Source organism: Lampris incognitus, chromosome 7 (assembly GCF_029633865.1).
Source record: "Lampris incognitus isolate fLamInc1 chromosome 7, fLamInc1.hap2, whole genome shotgun sequence".
NCBI classification, from domain to species: Eukaryota; Metazoa; Chordata; class Actinopteri; order Lampriformes; family Lampridae; genus Lampris; species Lampris incognitus.
Window position 1 is genome coordinate 28,463,684 of NC_079217.1, and position 21,484 is coordinate 28,485,167.

General features: G+C 43.9%; 1 protein-coding gene across 1 annotated transcript in view; it reads left to right on the forward strand.

The window, feature by feature from the left end:
* The window catches only part of LOC130115564 (cGMP-inhibited 3',5'-cyclic phosphodiesterase 3A-like), a 151,322-nt gene that overhangs the window by 66,923 nt on the left and 62,915 nt on the right, over positions 1 to 21,484 (forward strand). The window contains exons 2-7 of the mRNA XM_056283273.1: positions 10,970 to 11,215; positions 13,029 to 13,174; positions 14,480 to 14,595; positions 14,866 to 15,109; positions 15,627 to 15,703; positions 21,111 to 21,307. Coding sequence (XP_056139248.1) covers positions 10,970 to 11,215; positions 13,029 to 13,174; positions 14,480 to 14,595; positions 14,866 to 15,109; positions 15,627 to 15,703; positions 21,111 to 21,307 — 1,026 coding nt within the window. The remainder of the gene's footprint in view (positions 1 to 10,969; positions 11,216 to 13,028; positions 13,175 to 14,479; positions 14,596 to 14,865; positions 15,110 to 15,626; positions 15,704 to 21,110; positions 21,308 to 21,484) is intronic.

A 21,484-nucleotide genomic window follows, 5' to 3' on the forward strand; every position in this document is an offset into this window, starting at 1 on the left:
AGATAGATAGATAGATAGATAGATAGATAGATAGATAGATAGATAGATAGATAGATAGATAGATAGATAGATAGATAGATAGATAGATAGATAGATAGATAGATAGATAGATAGATAGATAGATAGATAGATACTCGCATGGGACAATCTTAACAACAACTCCAAAACTTGAAGCCGATTTTAAAAAAGTGAAATATCGACAACAGCTGTGTGTAAAAGAATTTAAAAAAAAGCTTATCAGAAGAAATACATGAAAATCATATAAACGCTCACTATTTCTTACAGTATCTCGTTGGGCTATTATCTTCTTCACAGCAAAAGCAGCTGTGTGATGAAAGGGTACGCAGTGCAGCCTCAGCCTCAGCTGATGAAACTGTCAGGAAACAGCAGAAAGAGTGCGGGGTGAGGAGACGGTGTTGTCAGCCATCAAGCTTAGCCGCTGCAAGGGCCAGGCAGATGTCAAAGGGAGAGCTTCTGGGTGGAGTAATCATGTGAGCTCAAAGGCTCGGGTCAACTGGGACAGTGGGGTAGAGAAGGATAGAAGAGGAGACGAGCAAAGGAGGAAGAAAAGATAAACATCAGAGGGAAGCTTGCATGTCTGACTGCACTTAATGCTACTGAGTGACTAATGTGCATCAAGCTTCTCCCAAAAAGACACACACATATATATATATATATACAAATACAAGTTACTCAGTTGACTGGGTGTTTTTGCATTGTTACTTTAAAGTACATCCTCCATCCATCCATCTATCCATCCATCCATCCATCCATCCATTATCCAAACCGTTTATCCTGCTCTCAGGGTCACGGGGATGCTGGAGCCTAGTCCAGCAGTCATTGGGCGGCAGGCAGGGAGACACCCTAGACAGGCCACCAGTCCATCACAAGGCCCACACACACACACACACACACACACACACACACACACACACATTCACACCAAAGGGCAATTTGCTACTGACCTACATGTCTTTGCACTGTGGGAGGAAACCCACGCAGACACAGGGAGAACATGCCAACTCCACACAGAAAGGACCTGGGACGGCCTGGAGTTCCCAGGGCCTACTTGCTGTGAGGTGACCGGGCTAACCACTGCGCCACCTTGTCGCCGGTTCTTATTTCAAGAACAATAATCGCAGTTAAGCATTTACATATGACACGCTATGACCGAAACCCCCAAAACATCATGAAATAGCCATGCCCAAATATTCTGAAAAAGGACTTCAAAACAATTTTACAGTCAAAAAGTTTTCTATTTTGTGCACAAGCAATTGCTCACTAATCGGCTGGTAGCTCATTGTTCCAAATGACCTTTATTATGCCGAGGTTTGGCGTCCGGGTGACGTGGCAGTCTATTCCATTGCCTATCAACATGGGGATCGCCGGTTCGAATCCCCGCGTTACCTCTGGCTTGGTCAGGGGTCCCCACGGACACAATTGGCCATGTCTGCGGGTGGGAAGCCGGATGTGGGTATGTGTCCTGGTTGCTGCACTTGCACCTCCTCTGGCCGGTTGAGGCACCTGTTCGGGGGAACTGGGGTGAATAGCATGATCCTCCCATGCACTATGTCCCCCTGGCAAAACTCCTCACTGTCAGGTGAAAAGAAGCAGCTGGCGACTCCACATGTATCGGAGGAGGCATGTGGTAGTCTGCAGCCCTCCCCGGATCGGCAGAGGGGGTGGAGCAGCGACTGGGATGGCTCGGAAGAGTGGGGTAGTTGGCTGGATACAATTGGGGAGAAAAAGGGGGGAAACCCCCCCCAAAAAAGAACAATTATGCCGAGGTTTTACTCAATGTTGCCTCCATCTTTCTTTCTCTTTTCCTGTCACTTTACTATGATCCTGTTAACATGGATTGGTTGATGTTGCATTAAAACACACCTTAATATATGTACACACACATACACATACATTAGCCAAGCGCAAGGCCTGAAAATGTGTTGATGAATTAAAATTCTCATAACAGATGATGTTGTTAATCACAGTGTAAGATTACTATTTCTGTCAAATTTAAAGGGGACATTTGGTCCCTGCAGTCCCTATTCAAGCACAAATTTAGCAGCGTATTTTTTTTTTTTTTACGAACGGAAACGACTCTTGTTCATTGCTTGGCAGCCCAAAACACTATGCATTTCCAAGACATGGGTTTTCAATCAGGCAGTTTGGTTTTCAAATTGTTTGTCGCGGGTCTGATCAGAAAAGTCAACCAAATGTCTAAATCTCTGGTCAGAATTAAGAAAAAACAGTATTTTTTTACTCAAAACCAACGATGCATATGCTGTTCAGTCAAAGCAAAGAATCGATTAGTGCCTGTTTTCACACAAGCAAGGAGTGAATGAGAAGTTATTGATTAGCATGTGGATTATCGTCTGTGATTTCTCCAATCACGGATGGTCTGCACACGCAGCCTGTATGTGTATATTCAAGATAATTGGTGTTCCAGCATATTATGGCACAAATTAGTTTTATCTGTAATTTAGTGGTGTAATAAAGTGGTGGTTGTTGGCAGTACCCAGATTTGGTTCCAGTTTTGGTTCTGAAGCAGTTTACAGCGCTATCTGTTCCTATTTGGGTTAGTATTCTACCATTCTACTCTTTCTATTATTTCTTCTCGTATCTGTACTAACACTGTCCTGTCTCAATGCCAACTGTGAGTGGTCATTATTAATGTAAATATCTGTAATAATGAGCCTAGAGTTTATAGTGCACCTATAACACACGCTGCACACATTTCTCCACCCAACCTCACGACTCAAGTCACACACACACACACACACACACACACACACACACACACACACACACACACACACACACACACACACACACACACACACACCTTCAAAGTAAAAGTGCACATCCCCATTTCACAAAATAACAAATACAGTAGCTGGTGAAAATAAAATTCTTACGTGATTTAAAACTTGTCCATACAGGCTCGTGCTGCTCAAAAGATAACAGTAACAGCTACCAGCAGGTAGGACAGCCAACCTTCTGGTTTCACAGCTTTCCTCTGGCAGGTAACTGTGTAACTAACCATCACGCTATTTTTCAGAAAATTTGGAAATTGTGATCTATAACACTAAAAAAAAAAAAAAAAACACTTAATAGATTTTATGATCACTTGAAGTTGAAAAGTAGACATGTTACTATGCATGATAGCGTGTATGATAGGGGTGTAACAATGCACCATGGCACTATATTTCAAAAATATTATGATAGGAATTGTGAAGCTGAAAAATTGATCGCAATATCAAGTCAATTTTATTGTGACAACCAGAAGATGTAGATATCGTTTATTAATGTAAACACAAGAGGGCGCAATAGGCATAATCTCAGTTTTGCTTGACTGACCTGTTGTTGACCCTGACGTTCCCTGGCCGCAGTGATCGAATGTTGGCTAGAAAAAGGAAGAGGAGATGGAAATAGTATGTATGGCATAACTTTGGTTTTCCAGCACGGAGGCAAGAAAATTGTGACAAGGTTGTGGACTGAACAGACTATTTGCAAGCTCGGCCGGTGCACCATGGCGTACACAATGACTAACACCGCTTACATACTCCACCATCAGCAACGGCATCATAAGAACAAGCAACAGTCGCCTCCTGATAAATTAGCAAAAGGCCAAACAACTCTTAAGTCCTTTGCTGCACTGCTTCTGGCATCAAGTCAGCGGGCGAAAGAGATCGCTAAAGACATTAAATAATTTTCAGTAGTTGAGGACGAAGGATTTTGAAAACTTGACAACACTTTGGAGCCAGAATATCACATTCCGTCTCATATACATTTAAGCAAATCTGTATTTCTTGCCATCTATAAGTGAAGGTAAAGTTTAAAGAAGCCTTCCAGAAAGCTTGGAGAGTCTTGATAACCACAGACTGGACCTCTCGTGATACCCAAAGCTAGTTAACCATCACAACCCATTTCATGAACCGCCAATGGGAAATGGTGAGTTTTGTTCTCCAAATGTGCGCAATGTTGTATCTAAACGTGAGCCCTGAATCGTTTATCGAACCAGATTGTGAATTGACTGATCAACCATTCTGGTAAGACACGAAATGACAGACACCCATTCACTCAGATGGGAGGTATATTTGACAGATGCAGGAATGCAAAGCCCCCTTATCGACAAACAGCGGATATGTTTGAAAAATCCAACTTTTGCATTGCTCCAGTCCATCGCTGTTTTCATTGGCCAAACCGGTAGTTGCATTTTCTACTAAATTCCAGATCAAATTTATCTTTGGCTTTCAATTAGGTGAAATATATTGGTTTTAACAACATTCTACTACGCTCTAAAGTTTACCATTCTCCATCTGACAGAAAATGGGAAAATAGAAATGTCACAAACTTAGTCACCCGTTTAACAAGGATAAATGATATCATTGGCCAATGTAATCCCCCAGACTAATTATCACATTTCAACAATGACAGGGGTAACCATTACAATTATTCCACATGGTTTACATCTGATTTGATTTAGTTAATGATAGTGCTGAACAATTGTTGTGATTGTTTTATAAATTTTCTATCCATCCATCCATTATCCAAACCGCTTATCCTACTCAGGGTCACGGGGATGCTGAAACCTATCCCAGCAGTCATTGGGCGGCAGGCGGGGAAACACCCTGGACAGGCTGCCAGTCCATCACAGGGCCCACACACACACACACACACACACACACACACACACACACACACACACACACACACACACACACACACACACCTAGGGACAATTTAGTATGGCCGATTCACTTGACCTACATGTCTTTGGACTGTGGGAGGAAACCGGAGCACCCGGAGGAAACCCATGCAGACATGGGGAGAACATGCAAACTCCACACACAGGACGCCCCGGGACGTCCCCCAAGGTTGGACTACCCCAGGGCTTGAACCCGGGACCGTCTTGCTATGAGGCGACTGTGCTAACCACTGTGCTACCGTGCCACCTTCTATCCATCCATTATTCCATTTTCTTCCTGTTTGTCCAGTGAAGGTTGTGATGGCATCAAGGTAAGCTAAGCAGCTCACCTGCCTCTTTCCCCCTGCAACTCCCCCCAGCTTTTCCTGAGAGACCCCTAGGTGCTCCCTTGACATCTTGGAGGTGTAGCCCATACTGGGTTAGCCCTCAGGTCTCCTCCCAGTTGATGGGCCTGGTATTCCTCTAGGAGGCATCTTAACCATCTCAGCTGACTCATTTCATATGTTGCAGGGACTACTAGAATCATCATTCTGGTGTGATGTATGTATCAAGGGTTAAATCGAGCATTAATGAAGTGCTTTAAAGGGGATTTCAAAACACGAGATATATGTTATGTTGTGTGATGTAGCCTAAAAATATCACAGAATTATTCATAGGCCATATCGGCCAGCCCTACTTGAGGCCATAAGTGAGTATAGGAACGAATACTAACCAGTAAATTGAGAGTTTTGCCTTATGGATTGCTTCTCTCTTCACCACTATGGTCCAATACAACAACCACCTAACCGCAGTTGCTGCATCTAACTGGCAGTCAATCTCTTGATCCTTTTTTCCCTCACTTAAGAATAAGACCGAGGTGGAAGTTGAAGAAGGAAGACTGCTGTGTGGCGTTCAGGGAAGAGTTAAGACAGGCACTGGGTGGTAGTGAAGAGTTGCCAGATGGCTGGGCAACCACTGCAGAAATAGTGAGGGAGACAGCTAGGAAGGTACTTACTGTGTCATCTGGACAGAGGAAGGAAGACAAGGAGACTTGGTGGTGGAATGAGGAAGTACAGCAAAGTATACAGAGGAAGAGGTTGGCAAAGAAGAAGTGGGATAGTCAGAGAGATGAAGAAAGTAGACAGGAGTACAAGGAGATATGGTGTAAAGCAAAGAGAGAGATGGTGAAGGCAAAGGAAAAGGCATATGGTGAGTTGTATGAGAGGTTGGACACTAAGGAAGGAGATAAGGATTTGTACCGATTGGCTAGTAAGAGGGGCTGAACTGGGAAGGATGTGCAGCAGGTTACGGCGATGAAGGATAGAGATGGACATGTGCTGACAAGTGAGGAGAGTGTGTTGAGGAGGTGGAAGGAGTACTTTGAGGGGCTGATGAATGAAGAAAATGAGAGAGAGAGAAGGTTGGATGATGTAGGGATAGTAAATTAGGATTAACAAGGAGGAAGTGAGGGCAGCTATGAAGAGGATGAAGAGTGGAAAGGCAGTTGATCCTGATGACATACCTGTGGAGGCATGGAGGTGTTAAGGGGAGATAGCAGTGGAGTTTTGAACTAGATTGTTTAACACAATCTTGGAAAGTGAGAAAATGCCTGAGTGGAGAAGAAGCATACTGGTACTGATTTTCAAGGATAAGGATGATGTGCAGAGCTGTAGTACTTACAGAGGTATAAAGTTGATCAGCCACAGCATGAAGATATGGGAACGAGTAATAGAAGCTAGGTTAAGAGGAGAGGTGACGATTAACGAGCAGCAGTATGGTTTCATGCCACGAAAGAGCACCACAGATGTGATGTTTGCTTTGAGAATGTTGATTGAGAAGTATAGAGAAGGCCAGAAGGAGTTACATTGTGTCTTTGTGGATTTAGAGAAAGTATATGACAGGGTACCAAGAGAGGAGGTTTTATGTTGTATGAGGAAGTCTTGAGTGGCAGAGAAGTATGTAGGAGTAGTGCAGGATATGTATGAGGGAAGTGTGACAGTGGTGAGGTATGCGGTTGGAATGACAGATGGGTTCAAGGTGGAGGTGGGATTACATCAAGGATCGGCTCTAAGCCCTTTTTTGTTTGCAATGGTGATAGACAGGTTGGCGGACATGATGAGGCAGGAGTCTCCATGGATTATGATGTTCTCAGATGACATTGTGATCTGTAGCGAGAGTAGGGTGCAGGTTGAGGAGAGCTTGGAGAGGGGGAGGTATGCACTGGAGACAATTGGAATGAAAGTCAGTAGGAGCTAGACGGAATACCTATGTGTGTGTGAATGAGAGGGAGGACAGTGAAATGGTGAGGATGCAAGGAGTAGAGGTGATGCAGGTGTATAAGTTTAAATACTTGGAGTCAACTGTTCAAAGTGATAGGGAGTGTGGAAGAGAGGTGAAGAAGAGGATGCAGGCAGGGTGGAGTGGGTGGAGAAGTGTGTCAGGAGTGATTTGTGATGGAAAGGTGCCAACAAGAGTTAAAGGGAAGGTTTACAAGATGGTTGTGAGACCAGCTAAGATGGTAGTGAGACCAGCTGTGTTGTATGGTTTGGAGATGGTGGCACTGACGAAAAGACGGGAGGTGGAGCTGGAGGTGGCAGAATTGAAGATGCTAAGATGTTTGTTGGAAGTGACAAAGGAGGACAGGATTAGGAACGAGTATATTGCAAAGTTTGATGGCCACATGCCATCAACCTTTACAACTCCTCCCTCCAACACAAACTGTCAGACACTCTGAGTTAATGGTCATTGGACTGGCCCTGTTGGGGTTTTGTTTGTGCTGCTGGTTTTGTGCTGCAGTAGTGCAGTATAGATAGGGTGTTATGTGTACTATGCTAGTTGATCTATTTTTTTTCTTATTTCTATTTCTTATTTCATCTTTTATTTCTATTCATTTCTGTTTTTCTTGTTTCTATTTTATCATCTTGTATCTTGTTAGTTTTTAGAGCGTGAGTGTCTGTAGTAGAACCCAATTTCCCCTCGGGGATGAATAAAGTATTCTGATTCTGATTCTGATATATTAGAGGGACAGCTCAGGTTTGATGGTTTGCAGACAAAGCAAGAGAGGCAAGATTGAGATGGTTTGGACATGTGCAAAGGAGCAATGCTGGGTATATTGGTAGAGGGATGCTGAATGTTGAGCTGCCAGGGAAGAGGAAAAGAGGAAGGCTACAGTGGAGGTTTATGGATGTGGTGAGGGAGGACATGCAGGTGGCTTGCATGACAGAGGAAGATGCAGAGGACAGGAAGAGATGGAGACGAACGATCCACTGTGGCGATCCCTAATGGGAGCACCCAAAAGTAGTAGTAGTAGTAGTAGTGGTAGTAGTAGTTTGTAGTTGTAGTAGTTGAGACTAAGACGTAGGGATGCTTGAATTTCTCCACTTAGGGCAGTTGCTCCCCCATCAACTGCAAAGGGTAGACCATCCATTCATGGCAGTAACCATAGTCTCAGAGTTATAAGTGTTGCTCTTCATTCCAACTGCATCACATTCGGCTGCAAACACCACTCCGATGCACATTCAAGGTCACAGTCTGAAGCATCCAAAAGGGAGTATCATCTGCAAAGAGAGATGCCACCCTTACGCCACCAAACGGGATGCATGCCAGACCTCAGCTTCACCTTGTTATCGTGTCCATTAATATCACAGACACAAGGAAGGGAAATGGCACATCCTTGTCCAACAGCCACTTTGAATGAGTCCAAATTGATACTACTGAGAATGCAAATAAAGTTATTACTCAGTGTGTCGGTACCAAATGCCCTGTTATAATGCACCCGGCAACTCATACCCATGTAATACCTCCCACAGGACACCAAGGGTAACACAATCATCACATGCCTTTTCCAGATAAACAAAACAATTACAGATTAGAATGACATACTCCCATGTCCCCTTGATTATCCGCAAGAGGGTAAAATAGATAAAATCCATTTTTCTCAATTTCAGAATAAACACAGCTTGATTATTTTTGATAATGTGCAACATGTATATGGATAATAAGTTTCAAAGGTGCCAAAAAATGCAATAATAAGTACATTTATAGAGTTACAGCCTTCATTTCTGATGGTTGAGGCATATTTACAGACAAATTGCAAAATGTACAATAAATGTAAACATGTGATCCCATATGTGACGTTACTTTATTAAAATGGGAGAAGCTAACGTTACACTGTTGATTCAGATATTAATATGCTAAAAAAGAAAAGGTCTCTCATACCCGTTCAGAAATACTGATCGGCAAATGTGTTAGTAAAGTACTGTTCAATACTGATATTGCATGATCAGTTAATATTATTTTCAACTGCTGCATTTTTGGTTACTGTTGATTAAAAATCAAAACTTAACTGACACTAGCATTCTATGGTATTTTGCTGTCATTGCATAAAAGGTGATGTAACGTTAGATAAATAAGAACAACTAAGAAGGCATCATTCGGCAGGATGTGAAGCTATGGCACATGACTTACCACTACAGTTTCTATCACTGAGTATACACAATGGGCCAGATATTATGTGTCCCCATCCCCCACACATAAATATTTTGCATGACCGCACATGTGTGTGCAACTGTTCTTGGTTTCACTTACACATACACTACCGTTCAAAAGTTTGGGATCACCCAAACAATTTTGTGTTTTCCATGAAAAGTCACACTTATTCACCACCATATGTTGTGAAATGAATAGAAAATAGAGTCAAGACATTGACAAGGTTAGAAATAATGATTTGTATTTGAAATAAGATTTTTTTTACATCAAACTTTGCTTTCGTCAAAGAATCCTCCATTTGCAGCAATTACAGCATTGCAGACCTTTGGCATTCTAGCTGTTAATTTGTTGAGGTAATCTGGAGAAATTGCACCCCACGCTTCCAGAAGCAGCTCCCACAAGTTGGATTGGTTGGATGGGCACTTCTTTGAGCAGATTGAGTTTCTGGAGCATCACATTTGTGGGGTCAATTAAACGCTCAAAATGGCCAGAAAAAGAGAACTTTCATCTGAAACTCGACAGTCTATTCTTGTTCTTAGAAATGAAGGCTATTCCATGCGAGAAATTGCTAAGAAATTGAAGATTTCCTACACCGGTGTGTACTACTCCCTTCAGAGGACAGCACAAACAGGCTCTAACCAGAGTAGAAAAAGAAGTGGGAGGCCGCGTTGCACAACTGAGCAAGAAGATAAGTACATTAGAGTCTCTAGTTTGAGAAACAGACGCCTCACAGGTCCCCAACTGGCATCTTCATTAAATAGTACCTGTTAGAGCCTGTTTGTGCTGTCCTCTGAAGGGAGTAGTACACACCGGTGTAGGAAATCTTCAATTTCTTAGCAATTTCTCGCATGGAATAGCCTTCATTTCTAAGAACAAGAATAGACTGTCGAGTTTCAGATGAAAGTTCTCTTTTTCTGGCCATTTTGAGCGTTTAATTGACCCCACAAATGTGATGCTCCAGAAACTCAATCTGCTCAAAGAAGTGCCCATCCAACCAATCCAACTTGTGGGAGCTGCTTCTGGAAGCGTGGGGTGCAATTTCTCCAGATTACCTCAACAAATTAACAGCTAGAATGCCAAAGGTCTGCAATGCTGTAATTGCTGCAAATGGAGGATTCTTTGACGAAAGCAAAGTTTGATGTAAAAAAAATCTTATTTCAAATACAAATCATTATTTCTAACCTTGTCAATGTCTTGACTCTATTTTCTATTCATTTCACAACATATGGTGGTGAATAAGTGTGACTTTTCATGGAAAACACAAAATTGTTTGGGTGATCCCAAACTTTTGAACGGTAGTGTATACGTGCAGCATGTCTAAAACAAACACACACACACGTGTACACACACACACACACACACACACACACTCTCTCGCTCTTGCTCTCTTTCTCCATTTTTCTGTCTTGCTAATGGGGCTGTGTGCGTCAGTGAGGTGTGACGTCTGTGAACTGCATCATCATTGCATTATGGCAGGAAAGATGTGCCAAAAATGAAGGTCTCTCTTACTTTCTCTCTCCCTATCTCCACTATTATGTCACTCTTTCTCTCCCCATCTATATCTCCATCCCTGTTTAATTCTGCTCCATGCCTGTATCTCCATCTCCCCCTCCTTCCTCTTTTTTCCTCTGTCTCTCTATTTCTTGCTCCTATCTGCGTTTACAACCTTTGTTTGTGCATATCTCTTTCCATCTCTCATTTATCTGTTTCTGTCTTTTCTCTTTCTCTCTCTTGCTCTCTCTCACCCTCTCTTTTTCTGTCTCCCCCCTTTGGTCTATATCTCCACACATGTAGTCCTCGGGCACCAGTGTGACAGTGGACATTGCAGTGATGGGTGAAGCCCATGGGCTGATCTCGGACCTGCTGGCTGACCCCTCCCTGCCCCCAAACACCTGCAGCTCTCTGAAGGCCGTCAGCAACCTCCTCAGCACCCAGATCAATTACCAGCCATTGCACCGGCCCCGCATCCCCACAGACACACACGCCTGCTCTGACTCTGAGGAAGGCCCTGAAAAAACAGAAAAGCTTGCCATTCCAAAGGTAAGGTTTTTTTTTCCTCTCTCTCTTAAATTCAAACATTAAATCCCGGTCAACAGTAAATATTCAGTCAAAGTTTGATAGGAAACCACTTAAACCAAACCAAACACATCGGTACAGTTTTTGCACATGCCCTTGTACACACACGCACACACGCACACACACACACTCATATAACTTGTAGACATAATCCCTGTCTCACCCTTCCCATGCTGGTGTGGTATGGGGCCCTAATGTAGCTCACAATGACGCATGGATTTCCAGAGGGCTTTTTAATGTTTTACGAGGCAAGCGCTTCAAAATGCATGCAGGCACTTAAGACGGCAGAGAAACTAAATAAAGCGTGTGATGCTATGCAGGATAGCCTACCAGGAGAGTGCCTAGCAGCTTAAACACTGCCCGAGTGCACACAACTGCTTAAGCCATCTAGTGAAGCTCATTCAAATGCTGCCTCAGTCTAGCTCTAATAGAGGATTTGCAGGTCTGCATGAAGGAGTGGGTTAAAAATTGCAATTCAGCTCATTTGTGTAACGCAGCTGTATGGCTTTTGTATTGGTCTGAGCGAAGAATGTAAATGGTACATACACCATAGCAATTATGAATAGGGATAACTGAAGTCAAGCTTGTTTTGTCAGCTTTTTCAACCCAGAGCCAGAACGTTCTTCTCATTAAATTTCAGGATAATTTTTAATCTTATATTTAGTTGTGCTTTTGGACTTCTAGTGCTTTTATTTACAGATACAGTATATCTAGGTTACATTTGATACACAAAACTTATTTTTGCCTGAAATGCCACTGAACCTATTCTGGTTCTAGCTAGCCATTCTAATCTCTCTCTCTCTCTCTCTCTCTCTCTCTCTCTCTCTCTCTCTCTCTCTCTCTCTCTCTCTCTCTCTCTCTCTCTCTCTCTCTCTCTCTCTCTCTCTCTCTCTCTCTCTCTCTCTCTCTCCCTTGTCTTTGGCAGCCATCTTTAGGCTTCAGATCATTCTTTAACAGTATTTCCAATATCAAAGTCTCCTTTGCGACTCCAATACCTTCCATTTATGGTGCTGGGGAGTTAGCTGGATAAAAATTGTCATTACCCTGGCCATTTTATCCACGACTCCGTCTTTTGATGGACACAAGCACATACACACCACAGTGCTAAAATATCAGACATCAACAGTCTCTTTTAAATCCACATTTTCTTTCTCTTCCTCTCTCTCACACACTCTTGGGGATGTTTTGATTATACTTCCTCTCTCATTTAAGGAGAACTCTGTAATATACAGTGTTGTATGGTATGCATGTACTATGTGTGTGTGTGTGTGTGTGTGTGTGTGCATGCATACATGTGTGTTTCATTGTTTGTTGAGGTGAGGGTGAAGTGAAGAGGGATTGCCATATCCTTTTCTCCTACATTTGGCTCTCTGCTGCCCTCTATGTCCTGCTCTTGCCTCGAGACAACACTCAACTGCCTTTCGGGTTTCCTTATCAGCAGTTCGTGTCCTTGTGTATAATCTGTGTGTGTGTGTGTGTGTGTGTGTGTTTTCGCATGCTTGTGGTGAGCTGACGAAGAATAATACCAACTGCCACAGACAAACAGTTGATTGGACTGAGACCACAAAGGCACTCGTACCAGACACATAGTCAGTCTCCCGTATGCTCCTGAAGAATGCAAAAATGAGCTAGAAACATAAAAATGGCAGCTTCCTGTTTTGACTTTTCCCAAGCCTAAACCCGTCTATTCGTTCCTATTTTTCTTATTCACCCTGTGACACTGCTCACATGGGTGTGTGTATACGTGCTGGTGTGTGATTGTGTGTATGTTTTGCAGCGTCTCAGGCGAAGTTTGCCCCCAGGACTGCTGAGGAGGATCTCATCAACCTGGACCACCACCACCTCGGCAACAGGCCTGCCCACCATTGAGCCGGCCCCTGTACGCCGAGACCGCTCAGCCAGCATTAAACACACTGCAGACAGGTAACATAACCCATTCCATCTCCCCATAACTCACTCACTCACCCACTGACACTTTTACTCTGTAACTTCTCTACTTCAGTAGCAGTAGCTTTCGTAACACTGTGACATGCTACAACACAACCAATAGGAACAACAATACAATTGATATAGTACAGTCTTAACAAGCTACGGTGGCTGTGACATGTGTCATGAGAATGTGTAAGGATCACCTTAGTATGACAGCGAGAGATGAAAAATTACTCTCCTGAGTGTAGTTTAGATTAACCATGGAGCCAGCGGGAACTCTGATGTAAGTTGGTTTTAAGTCAGATTTTCAGTGTTCGTAGGGTTGTTGGGTGTAAAGTCAATACTAGCCAAATAAGAAAGGCAGAAAAATGGGCATCCAGTTAGCATGGTGGTCTATTCTGTTGCCTAGCAACACGGGGATTGTTGGTTCGAATCCCCGTGTTACCTCCGGCTTGGTCAGGCATCCCTGCAGACACAATTGGCCGTGACTGCGGGTGGGAAGTCGGATGTGGGTATGTGTCCTGGTTGCTGCACTAGCGCCTCCTCTGGTCGGTCGGTCGGTCGGGGCGCTGTTCGGGGGGGAGGGGGGTATAGCATGATCCTCCCACGTGCTACGTCCCTCTGGTGAAACTCCTCACTGTCAGGAATTGGAGGAGACGTGGTAGTCTGCAGCCCTCCCTGGATTGGCAGAGAGGGTGGAGCAGAGATCAGGAAGGCTAGGAAGAGTGGGGTAATTGGCTGGATACAATTGGGGAGAAAAAGGGGGAAAATTCAAAAGAAAAAAAAAGGCAGAAACATCTCAGTACAGTGCTGTATGGGAAGGCACTTGATTTCCACCAAAAGTTCGTTTTTTGTATTTTCTTCACTTTCGTCTTGTTTGTTCTCGGTTTATAGTTTTAGGAGAATGCTTTAAAATTTAAAGGTCAGATGTTACAAAAATATCAACAATCAAAAAATATGTATGGGATATTTGTTTAAATTCTAGGTAGTTTGAGAGTCAGTGAATTAATAGAGTGTGTCCTGGTTTCAGGTTTCTATTTGTATCCATGCATTATTTATAGTTTTGAGATACTTGTACTCATTAATATGCACATGGCAAAAAGTGGCTGGTTGTGGTCACTAGTAAGATGAGAGCTTCTTGTGTATTGCTGTGAAGTTTGCATCATTGGACAGACTGCCATACTGCTGAAAATCTAAATAGGCGGTCTTTGAGATATTCGATAAACTACCGTGAAAGTGGGAAACTAGTGAAATGGTTTTCATTTGTGTTACTGTGTTTGTTTCACCATGTTAAATTAGTGAGTCATGGACCAACTCGGTGTTGTTGACTATCTCTAAGAGCCGGTCCATGTCTGCTTCTTGCACCGCCTCCGTCACCTCCAACCACCTCTATGGCAAACCACTGGGAAGGCCAGGTCTGTGTGCATGTGTGTATTTGCACCAAGTGTGTGTTTGTGTTGGAGTGAGTGTTTGCATTTGGCATGTTATAGTGGTATCTGAAAGCATGTATGCAAACATGTCTATATGTGCACGTGTTTGTGTTTGATTTGGATAAATCAGAATGTTAAAGAGCTGGTGTGTATAAAAAGTTTGAATGCCAAATTAAAGTTATTGGCCTTCTTTTTTTTTTAAATCATGATGGGCTCAGCCCATTCTGCTGGATGACAATGTCTTTCTGTCTTCAGGTTTTCCCCTATCCAATGTGTCACCTCTCGGCTCTCCTTGCCCATCTCCTCCCGTCCAGGGCACTCCAGTGTCCAGCCCTACCGTCAAGACTTTTTCAATGGATCTGCCGGAGCCTGCGGGCCCTCTGATAGAACGGGTTTCTGGTTCTGTGGCCCCCAGGAACCGCCACAGAGCCTTAACTCACAGCCAGAGTGCCCCAAGCTCTACCATGCCTCACTGGCGGCCTCCATCACTGTGCAGCAGGTAACCTACATGCATTCTTACACACACACACACACACACACACACACACACACACACACACACACACACACACACACACACACACAAATGCCTACTAAACCCATTAAACATATCAAAGTTGGGGGAAGGCCATTATTTTAATCATTTTGAAAGCATACTGTGTGTATATTTCTGTGATCAATTAAAATTGACCTGATGGAGCCTAGTTATAAAATGAGTCTTGCTGAATTGGACTTGAGAGATTAGTGTCCATGTGCTGATGTGAATGTGTTCACGCTTTGTGTTTCTGCAAGTGAATTGATGAGTTACATAATCAGTTTTTACTGAGAGAACAGGGAAAAACTCATTATCCACACAAAAAGAAGGCTAAAGACAAAGACTTACATCTTCTCCTTTCCTCTCCCCTCCTCACCTCCACTCTCCTCTTTTAGCTAATCTCAAGCATTAAGTAAAACCAGAGACACATCTTCTCAATTACAGATTTGTTTTTGTTTTTCTGCTGCTCTGTCTCTGTTAGTTGCGGCAGGCCATTCAACAACCGGCTAAACCATGGAGTGGAATCCATTGACAAAGGAGACAGAATACCCCACACAGGTCAGCAGCCACACACAGTACAGTCTGCAGGTGTTTTCTCAGCCTCTATTGAATTTGGTGCTCAAAATCTGTTACTGCACATCATCAGCAGTGTAAAACTAACCTGTCTCACGACGGTCTAATCCCAGCTCACGTTCCCCATTAGTAGGTGAACAAGCCATTGCTTGGTGAATTCTGCTTCACAATGATGGGGAGAGCAGACACTGAAAGATCAAAAAGCGGGGGCATCCGGGTAGCATAGTGGTCTATTCCGTTGCCTAGCAACACGGAGATCACTAGGTCGAATCCCCGTGTTACCTCCGGCTTGGTCGTGCATCCCTACAGACACGATTGGCCATGTCTGCGAGTGAGAAGCCGGATGTGGATATGTGTCTTGGTCGCTGCACGAGCGCATTCTCTGGTCAGTCAGTCAGAGCAGCTGTTCGGGGGAGGGGGGCAGGTATAGCCTGATCCTCCCACGCGCTACGTCCCCCTGGCAAAACTCCTCACTGCCAGGTGAAAAGAAGCTGCTGGCGACTCCACGTGTATCGGAGGAGGTATGTGGTAGTCTGCAGCCCTCCCCGGATCAGCAGAGGGGGTGGAGAAGCAACCAGAACGGCTTGGAAGAGTGGGGTAATTGGCCAGATACAATTGAGGAGAAAAAGGGGGTGAAATAAAAAAAAAGAATCAAAAAGCGATGCCGCTATGAATGCTTGGCCTCCACAAGCCAGTTATCCCTGCCTCACTCAAAAACTGTCACATTGCCTGGCAAAGCTAACAAATAGCCTTTAGCCTCGCTAGCACACTGACCACTTAACCTATAACCCAGCCAACAGTGAAACCATCAAAACAACAGTTGTGCAAAGCTCCGAAAATGTGAGTCAGTCTTATTAAAAGAAAAAAAGAGAGGTAACATTTATACAGTCAGCGGTTTACAATCCAGTTTTATTTTTCAAAAACTATGTTTCATGGATGAAAGAACTTATGTAGTTCTTACTGCACCTCATCAAATCCGTAAACATATTATAAAAATTATCTTGGTCTGTTAGAATTGTAATATTTTCTTTTTCAGTCTAATTATATTCACTGACTTCAAAGATTTGGGGCTCTATTTTCCAGAAACTGGGTTTTTGGTAATTTGGTGCCCGGAGATGCAAGCGCAGCCCTGGCACAGTTGAAAAAGAGGTTGGGGTCAGGATGAATACATTATACATAAGCAGGTGCAGTTGGGGCAGGCTTCGACTTGACCAGTCAAATTAGCTTCTCTCATACACTTTAAATGCACTGTTCTGCAGCTTATTGTCCTTTTCTTGATGGATGAAGAGGGAAGCTCATCAGAATGGGTCTGCATTCCTCCTCTGTTAACTTGAAAGTATGAAATCCAGCAGCGGTAAATTCCTTCCCTGTTCCGCCTCCTTCTTCCACTTATATACTCCATTCCCATAGATTATGACAACACAAAATATCAATAATTTGAAGCATCATGCAAGAAGATCATTATTCAACAGCCTGGCTGACATAACTTACAAATTGCCTTCAGTGTACTCATGTTGAGCACAAACCTACAACGATTAACAATGGACAAAATAGTTTAGTCTAGAGCCTGACACGAAAGGGGATTTTCACTCCCATCCTATGTATCCTTTGACTCCCCCGTCCCATCCCGCTCACGGGATTGATATTGAAATTGACTCCCATCCCATGGGAATACCAAAGATTCCCGACCAGATGTCATGCTCTGGTTGGGAAGACAGACAGTCTGTACTAGTGTACACAGCTGTCTGGACCAGATAGACATTAACTTTGCTAAGTCACATCAAATATAACTGCCACATAGACATTTTTTTCTGTTTATCTTATTCAGAACTTTGCAGTTAGCTGTTGCTATTGGTTTAGTGATGTGTTTCAGTGGGATCAAAGGCACAGGCTAACATCCATTAAAAAAGGAGTTCTCAACCTTTTGTAACTCAAGGCCCACTTGGGTATGTGTCAAGACAGTCAGGGCCCACATACCGAAATAAATGTAAAACCTTATAATAAATAAATAAATAAAGGGGTATTCTGACCTATAAACGATTGCTATGTCACTGTCAGCTGCAATGATTGAATTAAATATTCTACTTGCCCTCAGTGAGATACTTGGGGTTGCTTCTGAGAAATTATCAGATCAAGCCGGGGTGGGATGGGTAAGAGGCTGATTGGCAGAGTGGCATTCAAAGTTACTTGCAGTCTGTTCCTAGCCTTTGATTCTGTGACAGTCACAATGGAAAACCCTGACTCACACAGGTATGTGGTGGTGAAAGGCAACATAAATTTGATTGCCCGTTGTGATAGAGAGGGATATTCATTGGCAGCCAATACCCAGAATGAAGCAAGGTCAACTTGTGTGAGTTGAAGCTTCAGGCTGCTGTCAGCTGATAGCTCCATCAGCTGGTTTTCCAACACAGCGGATAGGGCCATGTCTTCAGATGCAGGATCCACTGAGAACGGGTCTAAAACCCAAAGATTTCTATTCCGGGGGTCTTCTGGGAAGTAATCTGAAAATTTATTTGACAACTGAGTTAAATGCTGGGTGACAACATTGGAAATGTTAACAGGAGGAGAACCTTCCAAACTTTCACTCAGGAGTGGGAACATATCCATTCGTCCCTCTTTGACTCTCCTGTTCCAAAGGATGAGTTTTTTTCTTGAACCCCTCAATTTTGTCTGAAACCAAAAACACGGTGCTGTTTCTTCCTTGCACTGACATATTCAGCTGATTCAACTGATCAAATATGTCTGATAAATAGGCTAGTTTTGCACAAAAGTCATCGTCGATGTAATGCTCTGTCAGAGGGGACTGCTTCTCATCAAGAAATGCATGTACTTCTTTTCTCAGTTCAAACAGGCGATTAAGCACATGTCCTCTTGAAAGCCACCTTACTTCACGGTGATACAAGAGTTGCATATGAGCTGCATCTATTCTCTCACACAGAGCAGCAAAACATCTCGAGTTGACTGCGATTTTTTTAATATAGTTGACAGTTTTCACAGCCACATCCGTGACGTTATGCAGCTCCGGTGACATCTTCGTCGCCAGATTTTCCCGATGTAAGAAATAATGCATCCACTTCGCCTCCGGTGCCCTCTCTTGGACTTGCTTGACAACGTCACGATGTATTCCTGTCATCGATGCAGCGCCGCCCGTGCACCGATACAATGTTTCCAATCTAGTCCTTTTTCAGTTAAGTCATTATCAAGGCAGCGGAAGCATTCGTCTGTCGTGGTTCTGGTGGGAAGCTCTTTGCAAAAAAAGTAGATCTTCGTGAAAATTACCATCCCAGCTGTATCTCACAAAAACCAACAATAAAGCTTGTCCAACTGTATGGCAAAATGTGGGCTTGCCTTTATTCTCTCCAGAAGTTAGCTTTCGGTGTCATCTCTGTGAATTCTCCCACCGGTTGAGAATGGTTGCCGGTTGAGAATGGTGCTTAGATTTGGTCTGAGCCTGTGTAGTTGTAAGTGCAACTGCAAGCCTTAATTGACACCAAAATTGTACTACACCAGCAGATCTGTATTAACACACACCCTGCTGCACCACTTTACCCATCGCGGCAGGCGGGAAAGCCACTTAATTACCAAATGGGTGCAGGTGGAGTAAATCACCTTGCACCTGAGGAAATTGCCAATCAGCTTGCATTTGTGTCTCTGCCAGCACAGAAATAGAGCCTATAAATATACACTGCTCAAAAAAAATAAAGGGAACACCTAAAAACACAATATAGACCTCGATGAATGAAATATTTCAGCTGAAAATCTTTATTTATTAGACAGAGGAATGTGTTTAGAGCAAAATAACCTAAGAATGATCAATGGAAATCAAAATCATTAGCCCATTAAGGTCTGGATTCAGAATCATACTCAAAATCAAAGTGGAAAATGAGAACATAGGCTGATCCAACTTCTGTGGAAATTCTTCAAGACGATTCAAAATGAGGCTCAGTAGTGTGTGTGGCCTCCACGTGCCTGTATGCACTCCCTACAACGTCTGGGCATGCTCCTGATGAGACGACGGATGGTCTCCTGAGGGATCTCCCCCCAGACCTGGATCAGGGCATCGGTCAACTCCTGGACAGTCTGTGGTGCGACATCGCGTTGGCGGATGGTACGAGACATGATGTCCCAGAGGTGCTCGATTGGATTCAAGTCTGGGGAACGTGCAGGCCAGTCCATAGCATCAATGCCCTCGACATACAGGAACTGCTGACACACTCTGGCCACATGAGGACGAGCATTGTCATGCATGAGCAGGAACCCAGGGCCCACTGCACCAGCATATGGTCTGACAATGGGTCTGAGGATCTCATCCCGGTACCTAATGGCAGTCATGGTACCTCTGGCTAGCACGTAGAGGTCTGTGCGGCCCTCCAAGGATATGCCTCCCCAGACCATCACTGACCCACCGCCAAACCGGTCATGCTGGAGGATGTTGCAGGCAGCAGAACGTTCTCCACAGCGTCTCCAGACTCTCTCACGTCTGTCACATGTGTTCAGTGTGAACCTGCTCTCATCTGTGAAGAGCACAGGGTGCCAATGGCGAATCTGCCAACCAAGATGTTCTCTGGCAAAGGTCAATCGGGCTGCACGGTGTTGGGCTGTGAGCACAGGCCCCAATTGTGGACGTCGGGCCCTCATACCATCCTCATGCATTCTGTTTCTCACTGTTTGAGCAGAAACCTGCACATTAGTGGCCTGTTGAAGGTCGTTTTGTAGGGCTCCGGCAGTGCTCCTCCTGTTCCTCCTTGCACAAAGGACCAGATAGCGGTCCTGCTGCGGGGTTGTTGTCCTCCTGCGGCCCCCTCCATGTCTCCTGGTGTACTGGCCTGTCTCCTGGTACGTCCTCCATGCTCTGGACACTGTGCTGGGAGACACATCAAATCTTCTTGCCACAGCACACATTGATGTGCCATCCTGGATGAGCTGCACTACCTGAGCAACTTCTGTAGGTTGCAGATACCGCCTCATGCCACCTCTAGTGGTGAGGGCACTAGCAAAATGAAAAACTAACCAAAGATCGGCCAGAAAAGATGAGGACAAGCAAATGGTCTGTGGCCACCACCTGCAAATCCATTCCTTTTATAGGGGTTGTCTTGCAAATTGTCTAATTTCCACCTGGTGGAAATTAGACAATTTACCAACAGGTGAAATTGATTCACAAATCAGTGTTGCTTCCTAACTGGACCGGTTGATATCTCAAAAGTGTGATTGACTTGGAGCTACATTGCATTGCTTATGTGTTCCCTTTATTTTTTTGAGCAGTATATTTCTACTACTTCACCAATCATAACTTTGGAACTTTGTAATTGTAACTTTGAATTGCACCAATTGTTACTTGATAAGTGTATCAGCTAAATCACCTTTGACATTGCAATCTATATTGTTTCTAAAGATGAGCGTGCAGTAGCCTCATCAGATTATGACAGCACCTATGACAGCACCTATGAGACCAACCACAGTGACAGCAGTGACTTTGCACAAAACGAGGAGGAAGGAGAAGGAGGCAAAAAGCCCCTTGAAGCCCGAGATGGGTGCAGGCAGTATCAGCCTGAAGGCATTGTTCTTCACCCCCTCCTATCATCTCCAGAGGTAAGACAATGGGGGGGGGGGTTGCTTTGTGACACCAATCAGAACAATACAGCCCATGAAAACAGATTACACTTTTAAGTGTTGTCTGTGTAAATTGTCAAGGGTCAAGAGTCAACTTTATTGGTCTCAAAGAGAAATTTATATTGGGCAATCGAGGATGCTGCAATATACATACAA